Source organism: Scyliorhinus canicula, chromosome 2 (assembly GCF_902713615.1).
Source record: "Scyliorhinus canicula chromosome 2, sScyCan1.1, whole genome shotgun sequence".
Lineage (NCBI taxonomy): Eukaryota > Metazoa > Chordata > Chondrichthyes > Carcharhiniformes > Scyliorhinidae > Scyliorhinus > Scyliorhinus canicula.
The window spans coordinates 160,261,234-160,278,779 of NC_052147.1; the positions used below are offsets into that span (position 1 = coordinate 160,261,234).

At 49.7% G+C, this 17,546-nt stretch overlaps 1 protein-coding gene across 1 annotated transcript in view; it reads left to right on the forward strand.

Moving 5' to 3' along the window:
• The window catches only part of vps8 (VPS8 subunit of CORVET complex), a 787,508-nt gene that overhangs the window by 496,506 nt on the left and 273,456 nt on the right, over positions 1 to 17,546 (forward strand). The window contains 1 exon segment of the mRNA XM_038788252.1: positions 10,969 to 11,138. Within this exon segment, the coding sequence (XP_038644180.1) occupies positions 10,969 to 11,138 (170 nt within the window).

The window sequence follows — 17,546 nt, forward strand, 5'->3', positions numbered from 1 at the left end:
GAGAACAGAGGAGCTTCACCACAATGTTACCAAGGCTGATGGGCTTCAGTTATGAGGAGAGGTTGGGAAAGTGGGACAACTGTGCTTGGAACAGAGTGTCAAAAGGTAACCCAATAGAGCCTTTCAAAATGACATGAGTACTTAATGGAGTCCATAAAAATAGCTATTGAATGGGTCAATAAGCAGAAGTCATAGATTTAAAATCATTGACACAAGATCTAGAAGTGAGAATGTTTTATACTCGAGTTGTCAGGGTACGGAGTGCTGTAACTCAAAAGGTGACTGAAGCTGATTTCGTAAGTAATTTTAAGAGGGAGTTGGATGGTTACTTGATGAGGAATTTGCAGGGTTAAGGGCAAAGAATGGGGATGTGGGATTAGGTATGACTGCTCTTTCAAAGTATCAGCTCAGACATGATGGACTCAATGGTTGTATAGTGTTATATATTTATACAGTGTTGTATATTTCTGTGGTTATAAAAGCAAATAAAGAAATGTAATAATCTCACCAAGGCCAATCTTCTGACACTATGCCCTTTTATTTACATAACGGAAAACAAGTCCAAGCACAGGGACTACAGAATACCGGCCTGGGTTGAAGCAGCGGGTTTTAAACTCTGCTTCTCGGTTCCCATTGGGCTAGCTCTGCCCCGCTCAGTAAGGAAGTTCACACTCCACGAAGCCCGCGGGAGGATCCATTGATGATTTCTCACCCCCTCTCCCAGCCTGCCCTTCTTGGCCCCCATTACAGGAAGTAAGAAAAAGCATTTTGAAATATGCAAATGTGCTGGCCTACATGCAGCATATTGGGAGTGTGAAGCTTTTTCGTTCATAGATTTGTGCAACATTATAAACAGCAAACATCTTCATCACAGCTCGAGGGCCTCAGCTGAAACAGTATTCATATGAATTAATGATTTAAGTGTCAATTTGATTCATCTCATTGTAGCAAAGGTAAAATTGCTGCGACCTGTGGGTGCATCAGAATTAATTTTCTAACAAAAACTCTCCTCTGAACAGATTTAATTTTTCAGCTGCGGCCATCTGTTTTTTGATAATGCGTGACTGGAGTATCTGTGCTGCTGATGTCTGCTCTTTCTCACTGGGTTTGAAATAATTCAAAAATGTAAATGATGTGACTATACACACCAAAGATTTTACTGAAATTTTCCTTCACTTTAAAAAAAAAAAATTGAATTTCTTTACTACGGTGTGCATCAGCAAGAGAAATTTTAAAACAATCTTTGAATATTGTCTGCATCTTCAGAAACTGCTGTGATGTGTTTCAACAATTACAGTTTCTTCCTGATGGAATGGAAATGTACAGCATGTAGAAGGAGATGGTTTGCAGGTCCCCTGCAGGTGTGAAGAGAAGTTACTGTACTGTTATTTCAGTGTAGTCTGATACTAATTTCACTTTAGAATTCTGTTGAAAGTGCCCACGTCTCGCTTTAGTTTTTATTTTGCTATCCCAGGGCAAGATTCAGAACCAGAACCAGAAATGTTTGTTTAATAATCATCTTTGAATGTTAATCGATAATCAACCAGTCAATCAATCAGTCAGGTCTGAGCACCTTTCAATCACATGTACACCCTGGTATTTCTGAATCAATAAGAATCTTTTATGTTCTGTTTGCTGTGTAAAGTGTTTCTATACTCCGAGGGTCTGAAATCCCATTTGCTAATATAAAAAGGAATCAGTTATATTGCTATTTCCATTTCATTAAGCACTATGGCTGTTAATCCTAATTGCCTGCGTGTTGCTAATTTGCAACAGTCGCTCTGCTGATTTTGTGCTAAAGCATTGAAAGCTCTGCTCAATTTCTTGCTTAACCCACTGAGTATTGAATCTCCATTGCAAATGTTGATATGCTGTCCAGTTCCCATTCCAGTTGCCTTGTAATAAATTACATCTTATGATGCTGGATTTAAAATGTTACTGTCGTAACCTTAAGGTTTGGAGAAAGGGAGTCAATTTCAAATTACTGTTTCCCAGAAATCATTAAAACAACATTGATTAAACAAATTGACATTCTTAGTCTGTGTGTGAGATAGATTATGCTTTGTCACCTGCGAGTGTTGGAAAGAGGCATGTCTAAGCCACGTGCACAGGAAAATGAGAGGAAAGAATTACAGAGAGTAAATAACATGAGCCTCAGATTCAGAACCAGTTTCAGTTGTTGCTTCGTACAGTGTCCTCAACAAGTTGCACGGGCGGTATTCCCCGCTCCCGATAAAAATCGGGATGGCCGTCGTGAAATCGGCCGAGCTTCACAACGGCCTCGGGGCCCGCTCCCCACACCTAATTCACCCCCACCCGGGGGGCTAGGAGCGGGCTCCTGTCGTTCCCGGCCGCAACCTCGTCGTGCCGGAAATGACGCGGTAATGGCGCTTTTCTGATGTCATCCGGTTGCCGGTTCCAACCCGCGCATGCGCGGATGACATCAGCGCGCAGCCCACCGATCGCGGGCCTGTCCCCCCCCGAGCACAGTCGCGGTGCTCCCGTCCAAATCGGGCCCCTGGATGCCCCAAACAGGCATCTGGCACCCGTTTCACAAATGCAGCAACCAGGTGTGGTTGCTGCTGTGGTGAAGCGGGCGTGAAGGGCCGGCTGCTCGGCCCATCGGGCTTGGAGAATCGCCGTGAAAAACGGCGAGCGGCGACTTTTCCGAGCCGGGGGAGGGGGGGGGGGAGAATCGCTGGGAGCGCCAGGGGGGGCGTAAAAGATGTCGGGAGGCCCTCCCACTATTCTCCCACGCCACGTGGGGAGCGGAGAATTCCGCCCCACATGTTTGGATTTCTCTTTTCCATTTTTATTGTTTAATACCTTCCTACATGAGTAGAAACACGGAGGGGAAAACTGTATGAAAATCAGAGTACTGCATTCTTTATTTCCTTTTACGTTGAGTAGCACAGTGGTTAGCACTGCTGTCTCACACGCCATGGACCCGGGTTCAAATCCGGCTTTGGGTGACTGTGTAGAGTTTGCACATTCTGCCCGTGTCTGCATGGGTTTCTTCCATGTGCTCTGGTTTCCTCCCACAGTCCCCAGCCTAGCTTGACCCTGGACCCTACCACCCTCGACACCGTCCTCGCCACCCCCTTCCAGAACTCCTCCAGTGCCGGGCATGCCCAGAACATATGGGCATGGTTCGCTGGACTCCCCGAACACCTGACACACCTGTCTTCGCCCCCAAAGAACCTACTCATCCTAGACCCGGACATGTAGGCCCGGTGCAGCACCTTGAACTTGATGAGGCTAAGCCTCGCACATGAAGAGGAGGAGTTCACCCTCTCCAGGGCGTCCGCCCATGTCCCCTCCTCAATCTGCTCCCCCAGCTCCACCTCCCACTTAGCCTTCAGCTCCTCTACCGACGACTCCTCCACCTCCTGCATCACCTGGTAGATGTCAGACACCTTCCCATCCCCGACCCACACCCCCGAAAGCACCCTATCCCTTACCCCCCCCCGGGGGCAGCAAAGGGAACCCCTCCACCTGCCGCCTAGCAAACGCCTTGACCTGAAGGTACCTGAACATATTCCCCGGGGCGAGCTCAAACTTCTCCAGTTCACCCAGGCTCGCAAACCTCCCGTCAATGAACAGGTCTCCCAACTTCCTAATGCCCGCCCTATGCCACCCCAGGAACCCACCATCCATGTTCCCTGGGACAAACCAGTGGTTCCCCCGCAGCGGGGCCTCCACCGAGCCCCCCACTTCCTGGACAGTGTACTTCAACACTGCGGGAGGCAACGCAACACACGCAACATCCGAACACCCAGGGGATGGGACACAGCTCCAGGAGACATGTCCATAGCCAGAGGGTGGGTGAGTACCACGGGGAGGGGACCAGTCAGTGCTGTTGAAATTGTGAGTGGGTGTCTGGGCTACAAGGTCCGGGGTTTGGTGAGGGGGTCCGCCACGGCCGGATGTGCGTGGGAGGCCATTCCAGGTTGGGGGGGGGGGGATCAGTGTGGTGATTTCCGGGTTGTGAGCCACCTCTGCCTGCCAGTCTTAACACCTTCTCCCAATGCCTTACAAATATTAAACGCTACGGCAGGGATGTTGGACGCAGAAGTTGTCCTAGTGATGCTGCTGCTATGTGATGTGGCCAGACACTGGAGAAGGCGGCAGCAGCAGCGTCTGCAGATGCTCGAGACGGTGGCACATGTGCCGGACCCCGCCCCACACCCTGAGGACCCGACCGCCCATCAGGCCAGGGAGGGACCTAGAGGGGGAGTCCCACGATGGCCCAGGATGTACAGGCGTCACCAGTCATTTGAACAAATGACGAACAGTGTGTGCCGCAGGAGACTCCGCCTCAACAAGGAGACAATACAATACCTGTGCCATGTCCTTGTGGACTTAGCACCACATGGAGGAGGAGGGCACCCGCTCCTGGTGGCTGTCAAGGTCACCGCAGCTCTGAACCTTTACACCTCGGGATCACCCAGGGCTCAAGCGGGGACCTGTGTAGTATCACAGGCCACAGCCCATGGGTGCATTCGGCAGGTCACGAATGCCCTGTATTCCCGGGCGGAAGACTACATCGTCTTTGACTTGGACCAAGCCCAGCAAAATTCCCGGGTAACAAGTTTCTCCAACATCGCAGAGATGCCCAGGTCCAGGGGGTAATATATGCCACGCATATTGTCCTGCGCTCACTGTGCCATATGGGGGTGCCCTATGTAACCGAAAGGGTTCCATTCCCTGAACATCCAGCTTGCGTGTGACCAGATGAAGATAATGTACATGTGTGCACGCTTCCAGGGGAGTGTCGACGACAGTTACATCCTGGGGCAGTCAGTCATCCCAGCCTCTTCAAGAAGCAGCCCAGGATGGGTGGACTCTTGGCGACTAAGACGTTTCTGCTGAGGACCTGGCTAGTGATGCCTGTACAGAGGCTGGAGACCGAAGTAGAGACCCGGTACAATGAGGCCCATGCAGCTACCTGGGCTGTCATTGAACGGTGCATCAGACTCCTCAAGATGCGGTTCCGATACCTCGGCAGCTTGGATGGTGCACTCCAGTACACCGCCCAGAGGGTGGCCCGCTTTGTGGTGGTCTGCTGTGCCCTCCGCAACATTGCACAGCATCACGGCGATGTGCTGGAGGTTGGTGATGAGGAACATGTGGCCACCTCTGAGCAGGAGGACGAAGACGATGATGAGGCACCGGACCAGGAGGACGGGCCGGGGGAGGAATCTGAGGCCCAGTCAGAGGCTGCCGGACAGGCGGCAGCGGTGAGGGTCCAGCAAGCCCGGAGGGCCAGGGAGGCCCAAATACTCACCCCGTTGCTTAGGACCTGCCCTGGTCCGTCATTGCAATGCTAGCCACCCACCACCCCAATTTCCCACCCTCCCAGGGTATGTGTCACCTCACTCCAGGGTACTGAGACAGTGTCGGCATTGTCAGTGGATCACTGTCGAGGGCAGGAGGGTGATGATAACCCACAGAGAGCTGAGCGTCAGTGCTCCTCAATCTATGACAGTCTGACCCCTGCTGGTCTGCTGAGTGCTCGTTTACACTCATCACCTGCATGCGGTGATGCATTGCGGAAGAAAGTGACAGAGGCTTCCTCCTGGTTGTGCACAAGGGTGTTTAATGTTCAATAATCCCCCGATGATGACGCCCCCTCAGTCCCCACCGTCCACTCACCCCCTCACCCCCTACCTACCCCATCCTGTCCCCACTGCCCTCAGTGATCCTCAATGTGCTTTGCCCTCCTATCTCTACCATTACGTCTATGTGTCTCCCCAGGAAGCACATCTGAGGTGGAGGCAGCCGGCTGCTTACCTCGTCCCATGGCCTTTGATGTCCCTGACAGCCGTCCTCTTGGGGCTCTGGGGCCAGGAGGGCTCCGGCTCACTTGCTGACGGCACATGCACAGCCGTGTGGCCCTGTCCCATGTGCTGACTTTGAGATGCGGCCTCATCAGAGGGGTGGAACCCGGGGGAGCGGGTGGCCACTTTTGCACCCATGGGACGGGTCTGGGTAGGCACCGGGTGCCCCCTCCTCCCGATTGGAGCCCATAGAGCCCTGGGATCCACCTAGGGATGGAGGGGCAGCTGGTTCGAGCCCTGGCTGCCCCTGCATCATCTGGCTCTACGAACCCTGGCGGTTCCCTGTGGTCGGCACCATCGAGTCGACGCCCTCGGTGATGCCCCTCATTGACTGGGCCATGTTCTGCAGTGCCACGGCAATGCCCATCTGCGACTGGGACAAGCTCCACTGCGTCTGTGCCATGCCCATCTGAGAGCAGGACATGTCCTGCAGAACCTCCTCAAGGTCAGCCTGGTACTGGGTGACATCATTAAGTGAGGCAAACATTCCGTCGGGACCCTCTGCCATGGCCGTCACCAACTGAGCAACGCCTTGGACCATCAATAATGGTGCCGAGGTCATGCACCAGGCTCTCCACTGTGGTCGCCACCCCAGCAATGTTGGCCTCCTGCGCCTGTAGCCTCTGGGTCTCCTCCAAACAGCTATGGATCTGCTGGAGCGGCGCTGACCTCTCCCTTTGAAACCCTATTGTACCCATCTGCTCCGGATAACCCTGTTCCAGAGGCTCAACATCAGACTGGGACCCAGCTGGGTCCTGGGATCTAGCAGACCTGCGACCACTGTTTCGCCTGGGAGTTCCTGCCTCCATCTGATGTCATCATCAGCAGTGTGGTGCTCACCAGAAGCCCGTCTACTAACATTTCCCACCGAAGTGTGTATATCTGTGCTGGTGAAGGGTGCGGATGACAGCTGTTCCCCTCCAAGGTGTTTTCCTCAGAGTCAGGAGAGGGTGCCTCCTGGGATGGGCCGGCACCGTTGACAGGAGGACCTATGGGGGAATTGACATGAGGTCAGTGGGAGGGATGGGTTAGTCCGTCAAGCAATAAAACTTGCGTTTGACAGGTTCCTCAGGTGGAGCCTGGTAGGTTCTCACCCCTGTGGCATCCACCAGCCTCCATGGCCATTTACATGGTTCACAGTTGATGGGGGAGGGGATAGAAGGGAGGGTTGGGGTGGGGGGGGGGGGTGAAGGGTGGGTGGAGGGGGTGGGGAAGGGGGTAGAGGTCATCTGGGGGATTTGGGGTTGGATGCTCCCTTTGTTGGGGGGGGGGGGGGGGGGGGGGGGGGAGGATGGTGTTGGTGTCTACTCACTCACGCTGCCCGGCGTAGGTCATTGACCTTTTTCCGGCACTGGAGACCAGTCCCCCTGGTCATACTCCCCGAGCTTACTACTGCCGCCACCTCATCCCAGGCAGCACTAGCAGCCTTGTCGCTCATTCTCCAGGCACAGAACAGGCCTCCTGGCCTCCAGCACATCCAGGAGCCTCCCCAGGTCAGTGTCCCCAAATCTTGGGGCCTGTCTCCTCAACGCCAATGTTGCAAGCTGACTAGGGTTGGCTGAGCAAGAGCTGTTTCAGTGCTGCATGACCTTGTTAGTGGGGGGCTGGCGAGCGCGGTGCCAGCGAATCGGCTGGCAAGCCGTCATTTGCAGCGAGAAGCCGGTGAGGCCTTGTAAAGTGGACCAATTAATGTTGAAGAGCGTTGCCGGCCTCACTGGGCCGAGCACCAGGAAGCTTGCAGCAATTCCAGTTCGCTTCCACACTTCGAAATTTTTCCGGAGAATCGCGCCCCACATTTCTTTTTGTGGGAGAATATAGAACTAGGGGGGGTCATTGTTTAAAAATAAGGATCACCGGGCAGCACGGTGGCGCAGTGGTTAGCATTGCTGCCTACGGCGCTGAGGACCCGGGTTCGAATCCCGGCTCTGGGTCACTGTCTGTGTGGAGTTTGCACATTCTCCCCGTGTCTCCGTGGGTTTCGCCCCCACAACCCAAAGATGTGCAGGGTAGGATTGGCTGCACTAAATTGCCCCTTAATTGGAAAAAAAAAATAATTGGGTACTCTAAATTAAAAAAAAAAATAAGGATCACCCATTTGAGACAAAGATGGAGCATTTTTTTTCGCAGAGGGCTTTTAGAACCCTCTTCCTCAAAAGGCAAGGGAAGCAATGTCTGAATATTTTTAAGGAAGTGTTCGGTAGATTCTTGGTCAACAAGGAGGTGAAAGAATATTGAAAATAACGATTTGAGGTCACTGTCAGATCAGCCATGATCTTATTAAATGGCAGAGCAGGCTTGAGGAACTGAAAGACCTACTCCTGCTCCTTCTTCATATGTTTGTAGAGAACAGAAGGAGACTATTCTGCCTGTCCTATCCGTGCTGGATGGCCTTCCAGTAGCAAGCATCTTGACAGCCACTGGCAGTGCACGCCCATCTTCTTTAATGAAAAGGAGGTCTTGTTCCAGGAGGTGACAAACGTCAATCCCTTGAGGCACTGGTATCCGAGATCTCAAGATCTGCCTGTTGACCCTATATTGGGAGGTCCTGTCTCCTTGTAGCTGGATCTCCAAGTCCATTCCCTCTGTCTTGTAGAGGGGCGTGTGGCTGAGGAGCAGCCAGCTCATGCTGGTGTTGCTCCTGCTGCTGTCGGTGATGGTGTAGTTTCTGCTTTAGATCCTCATTAGAGGATCACCGTGTAACACCATTGTTTAAGAAGGGAGGGAGGCAGAAGGCGGGAGATTATAGGCCGGTTAGCCTGACTTCGGTCATTGGTAAGATTTTAGAGTCTGTTATTAAAGATGAGATTGCGATACACTGGAAGTGCATGGTAAAATAGGACTGAGTCCGTACGGCTTTGTCAAACTCTAACAAATCTGTTAAGTTCTTTGAGGGGGTAACAAGGAAGTTAGACAAAGGAGCACCAGTAGACGTGATTTAATTAGATTTCCAGAAGGCCTTTGACAAGGTGCCGCATAGGAGACTGTTAGATGAGTTAAAAGCCCATGGTGTTAAGGGTAAGGTCCTGGCATGGATAGAGGACTGGTTGACTGGCAGAAGGCAGAGAGTGGGGATAAAGGGGTATTTTTCAGGATGGCAGCCGGTGGTTAGTGGTGTGCCTCAGGGGTCTGTGCTGGGACCACAACTTTTTTAAATATACATTGATGATCTGGAAGGAGGAACTGAGGGCACTGTTGCTAAGTTTGCAGATGATATAAAGATCTGTAGAGGGGCAGGTAGTTTTGAGGAAACAAGGGGCTGCAGAAGGATTTGTACATGCTAGGAGAGTGGGCAATGAAGTGGCAGATGAAATACAATGTGGATAAGTGTGCGGTTATGCACTTTGGAAGGAGAAATGGAGGCAAAGACTATTTTCTAAATAGGATGATGCTTAGGAAATCAGAAGCACAAAGGGACTTGGGAGTCCTTGTTCACAATTCCCCTAAGGTTAACGTGCCGGTTCAGTCAGCGGTTAAGAAGGCAAATGCAATGTTAGCTTTCATGTCAAGAGGACTAGAATACAAGACCAGGGATGTACTTCTGAGGCTGGTCAGACCCCATTTAGAGTATTGTGAGCAGTTTTGGGCCCCATATCTAAGGAAGGATGTGCTGGCCTTGGAATGGGTCCAGAGGAGGATCACAAGAATGATCCCTGGAATGAAGAACTTGCTGCATGAGGGACGGTTGAGGACTCTGGGTCTGTACCCGTTGGAGTTTAGAAGGATGAGGGGGTATCTCATTGAAACTTACAGGATACTGCGAGGCCTGGATAAAGTGGACGTGGAGAGGATATTTCCACTTGTAGGAAAAATTAGAAGCAGAGGTCATCATCTCAGACTAAAGGGACGATCCTTTAAAACCGAGATGAGGAGGAATTTCTTCAGCCAGAGGGTGGTGAATCTGTGGAACTCTTTGCCGCAGAATGCTGTGGAGGCCAAATCACTGAGTGTTTTTAAGACAGAGATAGATAGGTTGTTGATTAATAGGGAGATCAAGGGTTATGGGGATAAGGTAGGAGAATGATAGCAGCCATGATTGAATAGCGGAGCAGACTTGATGGGCCAAGTGGCCTAATTCTGCTCCTATATCTTATGGTCTTATAGAGGTGCAAGGTAAAACTGCTGCTCGTCTGCCGGGGTGAACACTGGCAACAAGGAAATGCAGCTGAGGGTAAGTGAAGTACTGGAGAGATGAAGTGCATTCCAAGATGCTGAAATCACTGCTCAGGCACTGAAAGCTCTCTTTGAGAGAAGTACCTTGAGCAAACACCTCTCACCTGGCCATGACTTGAACTCTTCAGCAAAACTAACCAAGTCCTTCCCAGCCTGTCAGTTTCGCAGAATAACCTCTTCCTGTTGTGCACTCATTTGGAAACACTGATGAGTTACTGACAATTTGAAATCGGTGCCCTGGTTGGGCAATTATCATGAGAGGGTGAAAACAGTTCTTATTTGGCTTTTTAATGAACTTAATTACCTACCCAGCAGATCCAAGGCAGATGTCTACTTGCCTTCAATCCTGTCGTGCAGAAACACGGATGATGTGGGGATCCCAACCTGATATCAGTGTCTAGGAGTTTAACTCCTTCCTTGCGTCCTATGTGTCTGCCCATAGATTCTGCTGGTTGTTTTGAGGCTTGAGACAGAAGAAGCTGTATGGGTGCGACAGGCTGGATAAACCAGAAGGTCTTATCATGCCCATCAATCTCGACTAGTGCTGCTGAGCTGCGTTTGCTGATTTTAGTCACGGTGTTCACAGATACAAACAACTTAGCTGGAGAAATCTGGATCTGGAGGAATAAATTGCCCATATTTCCTGATTAATACCCAGTGGCCTCTACTGGAAGTATCTGTATGGGTACATGGGGTGACATAAGATGGTAACATCAAAGCTCCCCAGCGACGGATTTGAGGATACCCCAAAGGTTCGCTGGGGTATCGCTCTTGAAACGTCACGGGTAAGTATTTGCAAAGTATTACCAACACTGTACAAGCAATCGTTAAGGTCCCAAATTACGTCTCCTCAATAATTAAAATCCAAATTCATGATTGAAAGAGGAGAACACATGGCAGAGGGGCAGTAGGTGACATTGATGGGATTTCACAGTACTTTTTTTTTCTGCTTTTACAGACACTGCTGGAGACCACAACCAACCTCCTGAACCATGATCTCCATTGGTCACTCTGCAACCTGCGTGGAGCTGTTAGTAGGGGATTGAACCCCAAACAGGAACACTGCAACGTCTGCCTACAGCAGTATAAGAGAAGACAAGAAGGCACGGAGGAAGTCATCGTTTTCAGGTAAGTGCAACCTGAAAATTGCTTACATCCCATTACTGATCCTTGTCAATCGCAGTCCTTTTTCAACATCTTTTTAGTTCCGTAGGCTTACTCTTTATGTTAGGATATTCTAATTTGTTCCAAATACAAAGTTAATAAGATTTTTATGGGTTGGGACTAGGTAAAATAGAATAGTGAAGGAGGTCATATACCTGCTTCAAATTCTTCCCAATAAGAAAATGAGTGGTTTGGTCGCTATGAGGATAAGTGGGACCCAGGTCAAGAGACCTTTGCAATATAGCATAGCCAATCCGCCTAACCTGCACAGCTTTGGACTGTGGGAGGAAACCGGAACACCCGGAGGAAACCTACACCGATATTGGGAGAAAATACAAACTCCCCACAGTCACCCAAGGCCGCAATTGAATCCGGGTCTCTGGTGCTGTGAGACAGCAGTGCTTTTTAGGCAAACAGCCAACAAGCTTTTAACAAAGACCTGCATAATCATTGGCCCCAGTGTTAATTTTAGGCAGATTTTGGGTGGGTGGGTAACAGTGTGAGCTAGAAACGCATCCACTAATTTCACTGATCCAGAAGATTTCACTCTTGGGCACCATTTAAATCATACCTGACCAACTTTGCACCCGTTCAGAGCAAAACGTCGACAGGAAGAGGCAAAAAAGACCATGGCCCAAAGGCTGCCCACCAATACCAGCTCGGCAGTAGGTCTGTTGGTGGAGTTGGCTCTCGCAAGGGGTCTTCTGATTTTGGAAAAGGATGGTGAGAATCTCAACTTTGGTTGTATTGCTGAGAAATACACTCTATATAGGCCATCCTCTGAGCCTGACTCCCTTTCCCTACTGTCTTTCATGGATGTGGGCGTTGCTGGCTAGGCCAGCATTTATTCCCAATCCCTAATTGGCCTTGACCATTTCAGAGTCAACCACATTGCTGTGGGTATAGAGTCACATGTAGGCCAGCCCGGGGAAGGACAGCAGATTTCCCTTTGTGAACCAGAGTGACTTCAGATTTCCCTTAGTCAGCCACTGATAGTGTCAGGGTGTCATGATCGTCATTAGTTCCAGATTTTTAATTGAGTTCAAATTTCGCCATCTGCCATGGTGGGATTCGAACCTGGATCCCAAGAGCAATACCCTAGGTCCCTGGAGTGCTCGTCCGGTGACAATACCATTACGCTGCAGGCTATGTAAGTAACCAGTTTGGTTTTTGAGTATCTGCTTGCTCAGTTTCTGTCAGATACATGGGTTAAAATGGCCCCACAGTCTTGTCTTTTATGAATAAATGTCTGTGATTGGGCTGTATTTAAGAATCCTTCATGAAAAAACATATTGGTCTTAAATCTTGAGAAAGGCAGGAGTTAAGCTACCTAGAGAAAGTAATCATGAGAGAAATCAGCTGGGAAATTAATTGACCTATCATCATGTAAATAGCAATAATATATCATAAGTGAGATGAGCTCCTAATGGCAACACAGCTGGACCAGTCGAGTATGTTGCATTCTAATAACCCACACATCTTAATTTAATGCAGCACTCGAATGAATAGATGGGGAAATCATCTTCCAGTGCCAGGTCAATGTTTAGCTTGATTTACGATAGGAGTTACATGACAGGTTTCTGCTGCCTTCTCAATCTGGTGATTTAGAGATGTTGATGTTTACCCAAGCTAAATGAAACCGAGTTCAGGTTTCTTCCCCTGATGTCACTGAGTTACGTTCCATTTATATAATACATATATGTAACTCATAATGCCATGTGATGGAAAACTCTTATCTTAGCTTGATTTCATATACATCAGGCAGTGCTTGACTGAATGGCTTCCATGAGAACCATCATCAGTAGAAATATATGCAGAAAGCTACATGCTCGCTCTCAACCCCAACCAGCCAGAACCATATATACAGGATGCATTGCAGGCTTAGGAAAAGGGACGAGCTGCTCAGTCAACAGAACAGGTAAAAATGACCAGAATACCACCTCATGGTCATATTTCAACTTTTCCCTCATTGTCTCTCACCAGTGGTCTGGATACCATATTAGAATAAATTCCTTTTTGGTCTGGGATTGGTAATAGATCTTTTAAGCACTCAGTGGAACTCAGCGATAAAGATTATATTTGATCTTTCATCTGTCATGTTTGCCAATGACAGCTGGGGTGGAGATTGGTAAAAAAATCAATTAGAATTTCTACTCCTGATCTCCAGCCAATGATTTTGAGTGGAACTTGCGTGTTTAGCATCATAATTGGTTGCACATGAAAAGTGCCTGTAAAACAAGCTATCAGACATTGGCCATCAAATTGTACGAATTCTACTGTCAGCTTGGCTCAGTATAATAATCTTTATTGTCACAAGTAGGCTTCCATTGACACTGCAATGAAGTTACTATGAAAAACCCCTAGTCGTCACATTCCAACACCTGTTCGGATACACTGAGGGAGAATTCAGTATGTCCAAATTACCTAATAGCATGTCTTTCGGGGCTTGTGGGAGGAAACCAGAGCACCCGGAGGAAACCCGCGTAGACATGGGGAGAACGTGCAGACTCTGGACAGACAGTGACCTAAGCCAGGAATCGAACCTGGGACCCTGGCACTGTGGAGCCATAGTGCTAACCACTGTGCTACCGTGGAGAACTCTTACCCCTGAATCAAAAGATCATGGATTAAAGGTACATGTACTTGACCAGATAATCTAGACAAGCACTTTTGCCACTACGTCCCAGGCAGGATTCATAACTTTGCTGGACGGTCTCCTGTCAGTCTGCGGGTAGGTTGGTACCCTTCTCTCCTCCACACCATCCAGCATTCTTATGAGGGCCCCCTCAGTGAATCGTGGAGCTGGCTTCTTGGCTTCCATCCAGATGCTTGGTGCCTCAAGTGCGGCATTTTTCATGTGGGTATAAATCATCTTCAAAGTGCCTAAACATTGCAATTGGGACCACGCCACTGGGTCCGGCGTGAATCGCACCTATTTTCTCGCTGAAAACTACACGTTTGCCATTTTTTGGGATAATTTGGCCCACTGTCTCTGGCCTAAGATGTTCAGCCACAGGAGATATTAAAACAGTGTCCTACTTGCCTCTGCACCTGGCTATGAAAATAAATTACAGATTAAAGAGAAGCTACGTTTTCTACGGTATTCTGGCCAACAGTTTCCTTCTTATATTTTTTTTAAATAAATTTAGAGTACCCAATTAATTTTTCCAATTAAGGGGCAATTTAGCGTGGTCAATCCACCTAGCCTGCACATCTTTGGGCTGTGGGCGTGAAACCCACGCAGACACGGGGAGAATGTTCAAACTCCACACGGACAGTGACCCAGAGCCGGCATCGAACCTGGGACCTCGGCGCCGTGAGGCGGCAGTGCTAACCCACTGCGCCACCGTGCTGCCCTAACAGTGTTTCCTTGACCAACAGCACTCACAACTGATTATCTGGTCATTCATCCAATTTCCGTTTCTGGGACTCGATGATTGCTGCTACATTTGCTTGTTTCAGACTGCACTTCAAACATAATCCATTATTAAATCCTTTGGAAGATCCTGGGGATATCATAAGCATTCTATAAATGCAAAACTATTTCGAGAATGTATTTCACCTTCACAAAGGAGGGTTAACAGTTTTGAAAGCATTGTCTGCAAATGTTTCACTGGAAGATTTTAAAATTGATGTCTTTCATCTATTTTAATTTAGCATTAGTCCAGTATAATATCAGGTGCTAGTGATACAGAAAAAAATAGGGAAGAATTTCCTCCAATTCTATTTTTAAGAAATAACCAGTATTGATGCACACATTGTTTGTGGGGTGGTTGATCCTTCAAATTTCCATTGTTTGTAAATTATTTACTTGTGCTTTGATGCTGGTTAATCGAGTTAACAGTGACATTGCTGTAAGCATCTGAACACAGCTGTTTCACAGTCAATATGGATCATAACATTCAACCATGAGTGTGTTTAATTTTGAAAGTCATATACACATGTAATGGTTGGGCTAGTTTAGCTCAGTGGGCTAGACAGCTGGTTTGTAATGCAGAACAAGGCCAGCAGCCGGGTTCAATTCCCGTACCAGCCTTACCCGAACAGGCACCGGAATGTGGCGACTAGGGGCTTTTCACAGTAACTTCGTACTTGTGACAATAAAAGATTATTATTATAAAATTATTATGCAAGTAGAAACTCTGACTTTTCTGCAGCTGTGTTAGGGCCTTCGTATTTTTTTATAAATAATTTTTATTCAAAATTTTTCACATATTTTCAACAACAAACAAACCCCCCCTTACAAAAATAAGAGAAACAACAAAAAACGCATAAATAAACAGATTATAGCTATAGCTATATCACACATTCCCCCAGACTACATGCCCCCCACTAAACGATAATAAATACAATAGTAAACACAAAGTCCCCCCCCCCCCCCCCCCCCCCCCCCGCCCCGGGGTTGCTGCTGCTGCTGACCATCTCCTAACGCTCCGCTAGAAAGTCTAGGAGCGGTTGCCACCGCCTGAAGAACCCTTGCAGATCTTCTTAAGGCAAATTTTATCTTCTCTAATTTAATAAACCCTGCCATGTTGCTGATCCAGGCTTCCACACTTGGGGGCCTCGCATCCTTCCACTGCAACAGAATCCTCCGCCGGGCTACCAGGGACGCAAAGGCCAGAATACCGGCCTCTTTCGCCTCCTGCACTCCCGGCTCGTCCGATACCCCAAATATTGCGAGCTCCCAGCTCCGCTTAACCCGGGTGTTCACCACCTTCGATACCGTCCTCGCATCGCCCCTCCAGAATTCATCCATTCTGGGCACGCCAGAACATGTGGGCGTGGTTTGCCGGGCTCCCCGAACACCTCACACACCTGTCCTCTACCCCAAAAAAACGACTCAGCCTTGTCCCAGTCATGTGCGCCCTATGCAGAACCTTAAATTGTATTAGGCTAAGCCTGGCGCAAGAGGAAGAATTTACCCTCCCCAGGGCATCTGCCCACGTACCCTCGTCTATCTCCTCCCCAAGCTACTCCTCCCATTTACCTTTTAGCTCCTCCACCGAGGCCTCCTCCTCCTCCTGCATTCCCTGGTAGATCGCCGAGACCTTGCCCTCTCCAACCCACGCCCCCGAGAGCACCCTATCCTGGATCCTGCGTGATGGCAACAGCGGGAATGCCCTTACCTGCCGTCTTACGAACGCCCTTACCTGTATGTACCTGAAGGCATTTCCAGGGGGGAGCCCAAATTTTTCCTCCAACGCCCCATGGCTCGCGAACGGCCCGTCGATAAACAGGTCCCCCATCCTTCTAATACCTGCCCTGTGCCAGCTCAAGAACCTCCCATCCATTCTCCCTGGGACAAACCAATGGTTCTCTCGGATCAGGGACCATAGCGAAGCCTCTACCTCCCCCCTGTGGAGTCTCCATTGCCCCCAAATTTTGAGCGACGCCGCCACCACTGGACTCGCGGTGTACCTTGTCGGTGGGAGCGGCAGCGGTGCCGTCACCAGCGCACTCAGGCTCGTGCCCACACAGGACGCTATCTCCAGCCTCTTCCACGCCGCCCACTCCCCCTCCATTGCCCACTTCCGTATCATCGCCACGTTGGCAGCCCAGTAGTACCCGCATAGATTAGGCAAGGCTAGCCCTCCTCTGTCCTTGCTCCGCTCCAAAAACACCCTTCTCACCCTCAGGGTCTTCTTCGCCCATACAAACCCCATAATGCTCCTGCTGACCCGCTTAAAAAAGGCCTTGGGGACCAGGATGGGGAGGCACTGGAATATAAAAAGGAACCTCGGGAGCACCGTCATCTTAACCGACTGCACCCTACCCGCCAGGGAGAGCGGCAGCATATCCCTCCTTTTAAACCCTTCCTCATTTGCTCCACCAGCCTCGTCAAGTTGAGCTTGTATAGGGCCCCCCAGCTCCTGGCCACCTGGATCCCCAGGTACCTAAAACTCCTTTCCGCCCTTTTCAGCGAAAGCTCATCTATCCCCCTTCCCTGGCCCCCTGGGTGTACCACGAACAGCTCGCTTTTCCCCATGTTGAGCTTATACCCGGAAAAGTCCCCAAACTCCCTGAGGATCCGCAACACCTCTGGCATCCCGCCCACCGGGTCCGCCACATACAATAACAGATCGTCGGCATACAGCAATACCTGGTGTTCCCCCCCTTCCCCCCCGCACCAACCCCCTCCAGTTCCTGGACTCCCTCAAAGCCATCGACAAAGGCTCAATTGCCAACTCAAATAGCAGGGGGGATAGGGGCCTCGTCTTTTGTCCCCAGTACAGCCGAACGTATTTCGACCTCCTCCGATTCGTGGCCACACTCGCTACCAGGGCTTCGTATAGTAACCGCACCCAACTGACGAACCCCTCCCCAAACCTCCTCAATACCTCCCACAGGTACCCCTACTTCCCCCTATCAAAG